Raw genomic sequence first — 8,427 nt, forward strand, 5'->3', positions numbered from 1 at the left:
TGCAATGGTTAGTGTGGGGACTGAGACTGAATGGTTTGAGCAAAAAATATCAACTCCACTGCCCAGTCCTGTCCAAAGTGACGACGAATCATCCTGTAATGTCATGGACCATTCTGATCTGTCATGGACCCCAGACAGGGTGAGGAGTAGTGAGTCATCTTATGAGGAGAATCCAAAAGAGCCAATTCAGGAATCTCTCAATGTCCCTAAGTAAAACAATTAATACCTATTTTTATTTTGATCCTGTGTGATTTTTGTTTTCATTAACCTACAAATACCTGTCTTTGACATTCATAGATTAGACTCTCCAGGACATTGTGCCAAATATGGAACGTATTCCTTGACTGAAGACCAAATAAGCAAGGTTTTTGATCTTCAACTTGTCCAGAGGTCTGTACTACGAAGCAAGATCAACATGGCCTGGATTTCTTTCAGTAATCCAGCTTCACTAACCCCAACAACTGCGGTCCCGGATAACCGCTGTCATGAAGGTGGTTATCAACTAGTTCAATCAACCCAGGTTTGTCCAATCTAGAGACGCGCACGTTCACATAAAAGAGGCGGGGTTTGCGCACCACGACCAATTGCAAAAATCTACCAGAGCCGCATGTTATATATAAGCAGAGCAAATTATAATTCTACATAAATATGAAGGACACAGACTCGGTTTTCCAGGGAAAAGACAATACAGTCGCTGCTGATATCGGGTGATGACTCAGAAATGACGTTGGGAGACCTCAAAGATGACGACCAGTCCGATGAGTACAAATCAAATGCAGCTTTATTTAAACAGTGAACAAACTTTCATGACACTGGGACAACGATGAGCACACAGTCAAGTCTGCCCAAAGATGACCAACACGTACATCAAGATGAATCCCTTTTAAACTTGTTTTGTGCTTACACAGCATGAGACATCTATTTCAGCGCACAAGTTTTACTCTTAAACTGTACCTTTTATGGCACGTGCTCCTAATAGATTCCCACATTCCTGGCTCCAATTCCTCTGGGTGACAGTTCACACAATTTAAGTTAGGTTTTACTGTGAGACCATATTATCTTAAACTGACTGGTCCTTAGAAACTCCTTAGAATAGATAAGATACATTCAAACATCTGCATGCACACATACCAAACCTATCAGCTGCTTCCTAAAACAGGAAGGAAAGCTGGCAAAAAAAATAAATAGCCGACGCTGTAGATGTTTAAATCACAACTCCAGTATCACTTCCCCATCAGTCAGGACCAAGATCTGGCCATAATTACACTTGGGCTTTCCATAAACTGTTGTTGCTTTAGCCTATTATTTCAGTTGCAACCTTGGCAGTGGGAAGTGATAGTGAAGTGAGAGCAAATAAAAAATATAAAAAACAGAATTAAAACCGATGTGCGCATTGGCGACACACGGCTCAAGAAGCCGATATGTAATTCCCTCCCGTTAAAATATATAGGCTATATTTCATAAAAATACCCATGTTAACGGGGTTGTTGGTCTCTAAATGTTTTAACTTTTATGAGCGCACCCCTCTCTCCCCCTCTCTCGCTCTCTGCACCAAGCGGTTATCAATCGAGTATTGATTTGTCAGTAGGCGGTGCTTTTACACCGGTTGATCTCTGATCTCCAACTTAACCTGCTCCCGACCAGGTTAGGTGTTCAGCATGAGTTACCATGGCGATTGAACCCGATAACAACTGATCCACCTTCGTAGTACAGAAAATCCTGGGTTGAGCCTTAAGTTAGCTCGTTAACGCCAAATCCTGCTTTGTAGTACAGACCTCAAGTAGGTTAATATCCTAGACACATAAATCAAAAAGCTACTGATATGACCAAATCTTTTTTTTTGTTAGAGAGCTTAGAAGTCCCAAGCAGCAAATGGTGTGAGATAGAGGGTCTGAAGCGCAATGTGCGGTTCCTGAAGGACCAAGGTATGCAGGGGTCAGCCCTAATAACAGACAGAAATCGCCAGGTAAAGATGCTTGGACAGACCAATATAGATAGATGGATGTTGATATCGGGCTGAAATCATGGAAATGATGGTGGAGACTTCAACAGATCAAATGCAGCTTTTTTCAAACAGCAAACAAACTCACGACAAGGAGACACCTGTTGTACACACACCGCTGCGTGCACAAGAGTGACTGACTTGAACAGCTGAATAATTCCTTTTTATACTCTTTTTGTCCTCACACATTCCAATCTATCTATTCCTGTGGAACAGATTTACCTTCAAACTAATCCTTATATGGAAGTTACTTCTAATAGATTCACAGATTCCAGTCTAGTTATTTCTGTGGGACACTGGTACCTTCAAAACTAATCCTTATATGGAAGCTCCTTAGAATAGATGAAATACCTAAACACCTGCCTGCTGAAATACCCAACCTATCAGACGTCTATATCATAACATCTACTGTAAAAAAAAAGACAAACATGCCACTTTTACCCTCGACAATCTTGACTTGCACAGAATCACTTGAAGTAAATATTCTCATTCTTTACCTGTTGCATGTTTTAGCTTTCCAAGTGGGTCCGTGAGGAGTTGTATCCAGCAGGAACAAGCCATTTCTACGACATCCGGCATATTGGTAAAAGTATGTAACGTAATGTTGGTACCGTAGTTTTGCTTAGTTTGGATGTTATTTGTGATTCTATTAGCTTGTTCAATATTTCATGTTTCTGCTCTGGAACAGGTCTACAAAAAGCACAGGATACTGTGGCCAAGGAGAAGGCTTGCGAGGACCCGAAGCTATGGAGACATCATCAACCATTTATACTGGACTGCGTTTTCCACCCCAAATGGCGATCCCGATAAGATGGAGGCTAAGTGGCAGAGCATGCTGAACCATGTTCAGGATATACATGAACACAGCTACTCTTCATTTCGCAATTTGCACACCCACCTCTGGAAGGAGAGGGAAGAAACAAGAAGTGGCTGGAACCAGGTACAATAGAGTGTACAATTGGAGTCAGAGGTCAAATTTTCATTGTGCGTGTCAAAGATTTGTTTGAGTATGCTACCAATTGCCTTAGAGATGTAACGCATAACCATTTGTAGAGGAAGAATGACTGCTAATGCAGTCTAACACCTCATTGATAAAAGTCAAAATTGTTCATTAGAACAGCATGACATAGCCTACTGTCCGTAGAAAAATAAATAAATCACGAAATCGAATCATCGCCTCTTGAAACATTTTTAACCTTACTAACCTCATGCTGGAATGTATTGTATTGCTGGTGTATCACACCACATTGGTTTAGTTGTAGTACATAATACTCAAGTCAGGGCTCCAGACTGCGACCAAATGGTCGCATTTAGCAACCAAAATTTGCAAACCGAATTTTACATCCAGTCGCACATGTGCGACCAGTAAATTTTCCCCCTTTTTTACACGTTAAACGTTGAAATTTCAGTACCCGAGAGTGTGTAAGCGCAAACTTATCTGTCCTCTCTGAAAATTGACAGAGAGCAGAGCTCTGACACAAACACACACACACTCGCACACACGCAGAGCTGCAGACGGTGCAAACTAAGTTGGCTCTGCAGTTTTGTTTAAGTCACAGAAATGCCAATAAAGTGGTTTCAAGTGTGGTTACAGTTTTTCATAACTTCACGCAGACAGCGTTTGCTGCGTTAAGAAATGAATAGCGAGCCGAAAGCAGTTGCGGTGCTGTTGACGTTACACTTCCTCGGAGAGGAGCAGGCACAACAGTGGTTGGTTCTGTGCCCTGGTGACTAACTGACAGGCTGAGGTTGCAAGGCAACTTTATTTCTAGAGCATCTTTCAGCAACAAGGCAATTCAAAGTGCTTTACATGAAACGTTAAAGAGCAATAAAAAACGGTCATGATGAAAATAAAAAATGGCTAAAAAATAATATACAAATACAATAATAAAAAAATATGTATTTTCTTTTTACTGTCATGACAGCAATGGGGCTGTCAGTTTACCTTCTATGTTGCATCTTCAAAAAGTGACACTGAATTTTAAACAGCACATTGTAATTTCTGCATCTATTATCAAAGTATTTATTAGTAATACAGTGGAAATTAGTAGAAATGTGAATATTTGGTTAGCATGTTGATTTACGGTGTGTGCCCCTAAATTTTCTGGTTGTGCCCCTAAAATTTTCAGTTGGGGGCCACTGTGCTCCTAGTGAAAAAAGTTAGTCTGGAGCCCTGCAAGTGTACCTTTTTCCTACAGACTTCTCTTAGCGTCCTTCCACTTCAATAATAATGTAGACAGAGACGTAGCCCAAACATACAATGGTGAGGCACGCTATGCAGTCTGTTACCCACGGTTTCATAAGGGTGGCTGGGTCGTGAGCAGTTCCATTCAGTTTCTAAAGAATTTTTAGGTGACTCAGTCAATGAATTAACTATTTCACTGAAAAACTGAAACTCATTGTCTCCCTCATCAAGAATATGCATCAACCCTGATGATCTCACTGAGAGAGGGATACATAAAGTCACCACAGGCCCTCAAAGAAGACAGTTCCATCCTGTCCTCAGCTGCACTTGCCTCTCTTTCCACACATCACATGGCCACCATCCTAGTTACTCTCAATTAAATTATAAATACATTTTATACAACAACACACTTTGTGTGATTGAATATATTTATTGATTGCTTCCCATATGGGGCCATTGGAAGCCTCTGTATGTCCCTCCTTCCTCTGGAAACTGCCTCCTGATTGCGGCCACAACACAAGCAGGTATCGTTTTCCTGATCCCCCTTCCCAGAAACCCATATGCCCATCGGACCACCTGCCTGTAGGCTGTGTATCGGAATTGCCTAGAGTAATGATAGGGGTGCAATCTTGATATTGATAATCCTGTTAACATAGTCAATATGATCAAGAGTGATAGAAGTATTTGATGTAACATTTTCTGCTATTCTATTCCATAAAAGGTATGTATGCACATCTGAGTTTAAAAATCTGCTAAACCCTCAGCATCAATAATGCACCTCATTTTGACACAAAGTTTATGTTATTTGTGTAGAAAACTGACAACTATAATAGAAGTGTATAATAATATAATGGTGTTATAAATTAGTCTTGTCCAAACATACTCTGGTATGTTGGCTTGGAGAGGGCCATGCTCCTGCCTGGAGTCGAGGTATGCTACCTGCAGCGAGAATGGGTTGAGGCAGCAGGCATCAAAGCCGGGATGGAGCGTCAGGCAGGTAATGTCTGTGGCCGGGACTAAACCCTCAACTAGTGCCCAGTGTCCACCGCCAACGCCATAGCCTCGCAATGTCCACACAAGCACCTAGCCAACAAAACGATCATCAGCCATCAGAGAAACCCTTGCCTCTCTTCCTAATCTGCCCCGTTCTCCCTCCCTCTTGCAGGCAAAACCGCTTACTGGATTTTTATAGACATTGTGAGATGATTGTTAGACTGTTGTTATTGTAGCTTAGGTATTGACATTATTTATTTATGTTGTTATGGCATGGTCATTAGTCACTGTAGCTCGGTCAATGTAGCTAGTGCCAACCCGCTTGGATGGAATTGCACAGTCCCTGTGTCTCAGCATTAAAATCTTAGGCTGTAGAATATGAGAAGCCAAAACGTTGCTGGGTTAAATTAATTCAATCGACATGCATGTTTAATCAAGAACAAGGTTGAAAGTAAGTTTGCTAAAGCAGATTTATTGCATAACACCAAGGTACTAGCCCAGATGAACCAGCGTTAGCCACCGTGCAACAGTAACTCACCAAGTCACTTGCCTGATTCACCACAATTGACATCACAACTCTACTTCTCTCCTCTCTGCCTATTGTTCCTCCCCCTAATCTCCCCTAGGAGGCTCATATTATAGACCTGTGGGCCATCATAGGCATGCTCACCGACAATGCAGCTTGGTTTCTTCATCCATGTCCACTGTAATTTGAGCTTGAATTTGACCAGACTCCCTTCCGGTCAGTGATTTATAGATGCAGAAGTTATTTTAATCACAATTTCATCTCAAAATATCGTTTATGGCATAGTTATATATTTCTCCGGTTTTGAAATGCTTGTTTATCATTAATATGTACCCATGCTATACAGGGGTGTCCAACCTGCATGTTGCTCTTTAAGGATGAAGCCTCCAATGTTATATTACTGCAAGAAAATGTTCGCTTCTTCCACGGTACTTAGCCTTGCAAATAAAAAAGGAGCTCAAACCCAGCAGTGAACAAATGCTGTTCCTGTGTGGTTTGTTTACGCAAGCTGGTGATTGCCACAACTTCCTCAATCAGGTTTTAACGTCATTACTAAAGTGATGCGTCTAGGACACACGGGGCTTTATTGCGCCAAGGTTCGTAACCAAAAATATGACGTTAAATCACACCCTCTAGTAGTGTATGTTGCGATTAATTAGACATAACTTTACAACGCTCACCAATAAAATACACCACGATTTCTAATCCCTCCCAGTTTTAGTCAGCCAGTCAACTTAAGATAACGTTAGCTTTGCAGAGATCGTGTTATTTCCCAAACTGAATAAATACCGCACATATAGCTAAACACCAAAACTGCTTTGCTAGCTCAATCTTGTTGTAACTAAAACATCTGCAGACTGTCCATCGACAGGTTTGGCTCCTACACTACGCTTGCGAACTTCACGTCACTTAGCGTTAGCATGCTATTTTGAGAACGTTTAGAAGTTGACTAATCAAATTGCCCGGTGGGATCTACTTGTTGTATAATGCAGATTCTTCCATGCAGGGGTGAAGTTATCAGCATCTAAATCCTTTGGCCTTCTTAGCATGATCACAACAAAATCATCTTATATTAAGCAGCTTTGACGTTTTTTTCCCCCTGACGCTCATGGTGTCTCAACACTTCACATGTGAAACTGGACCATCCGTTCCTTCCGATTTCTCCACTACAAGTGAGCCTGATGCGCGGCTGAAGCCATCATAAGCACGTACCTGGCAGCCGAGGCTGGTCTGCTCCATGATCCAAAGTTACAGCCGCCGTTAAAACTTCACTTCCAACAGGAAATCAATAGTAAGTTGTCATTTGCAGAAGTATAAGAGCAAATATGGCTACAGAGAAAAAAGATAAACTACTCCGATGTGTAGCCGTCGACCACGAGCTTGACTCCATGGGAAAATGAACCGGACAAAAGCCTGTTTTCTTCTCCCAGGTGCCCAGCGTCCATGTTTGGCATCAAATGATCTCAGACTGTAATCTGCAGCAGCTGAGGACGGGGGCCATGGCCTGACTCCTCCCTCCTCTCAGCTCATTTGATTTTAGTGTCCTCGTGCAGTAGACATGCTTCCTGTGCTACCTGGACACAAACATGTAGGAAAATGAGCCAAGTGAAATACTTGTACTTTACTTCAGTATGCCATGCTTCTTCTACCCCACCACATTTCAGAGGGATTGTATTTTCTTTACTTCAGATTATTAATACCAAATCAAGTCAGAAAATACATTATGATTATGATGCATTATTACTTTATTGATCCCCAGGGTGAAAAATCACAAGCTACCCTGCAGTATTAAATAATTACACATAAAAACATTAAAGTGATGAAAAATAAACATTCTGAGCCACTCTGCGCAATGAGTACTGTTGGTACTTTATGTATGTTTTGATGCTAATACTTTTGTACTTTTACCAAAAAAAAAAAGTACTTTACTTTTACTTAAAAAATGTTAACGTAGGACTTTTAACAGTATAATCCGCACTGTGGTATTGTTACTTTTACTTAAGTAAAAGGTATGAGAACTATTTTCACCACTGGTACAAGCACAGAACAGAAGCCATAGAAAGCCTTTCCTTTAGTTTCTGTTTGAGCATTACCTTTCAAAGACTCCTCGCACCAGGCTTGATGGAGTTGGGGTTAAGGGCCTCACCTTTAGATGCTTTTCTAGTGAAGCAACGCTCATGTATGTCAAACCAGGCACGACGCCAGGATTCCAGTTTTGGATGGGCCAGACCAATTGTGGGTGGGCCTTAAATTAAAACCGTTATCAAATCCCTGTTTAACCTAATAAAAATGAGTGGCTAATATACTGTTATATTATATATATATTATATGTGCTTACATAATAAAGATTGTAATAGCTTGATGCTATTTATATGTTGTTGCATTGTAAAAAGTTTCGGTGCAAAGGTCGGACCTATCCGCGATCGCTCTCCTTGGTTCTGCCCAAAAGAAGAGCGCTTTGGAATCTCCATTACGCACCATACCTGGCTGCGCTATAGCGCATCTTTCCTAACCTCAGGCCTATAGACTGTAAAAGTGGTCAGGAATCTAATATTTCCCCAAAACATAGTTTAGTTCTGCTCGTATAACATGAGGCCGAATATTTCACAATTCTTTTCAACTGTTTTAAGTTTTCAACAATATACAGATCAACAACACTGCCCGACAGTTTCAATCAATACTCGGCCACAGAACATGTTCATTGACAACGTCATCTGTCAT

At 41.2% G+C, this 8,427-nt stretch overlaps 1 protein-coding gene across 5 annotated transcripts in view; it reads right to left on the reverse strand.

The window, feature by feature from the left end:
* The window catches only part of LOC114567582 (uncharacterized), a 42,911-nt gene extending 35,036 nt beyond the window's left edge, over positions 1–7,875 (reverse strand). For all 5 annotated transcript variants that reach the window (XM_028596642.1, XM_028596643.1, XM_028596640.1 and 2 more), the window contains exons 1-2: positions 7,800–7,875; positions 6,919–7,280 (exon numbers count right to left, since the gene is read on the reverse strand). In XM_028596642.1, coding sequence (XP_028452443.1) covers positions 6,919–6,945 — 27 coding nt within the window. In that variant the 5' untranslated portion in view covers positions 6,946–7,280; positions 7,800–7,875. The remainder of the gene's footprint in view (positions 1–6,918; positions 7,281–7,799) is intronic.
* Between the last annotated feature and the right edge of the window lie 552 nt (positions 7,876–8,427).

This window comes from Perca flavescens, chromosome 14, assembly GCF_004354835.1.
Source record: "Perca flavescens isolate YP-PL-M2 chromosome 14, PFLA_1.0, whole genome shotgun sequence".
In the NCBI taxonomy this organism is placed as follows: Eukaryota; Metazoa; Chordata; class Actinopteri; order Perciformes; family Percidae; genus Perca; species Perca flavescens.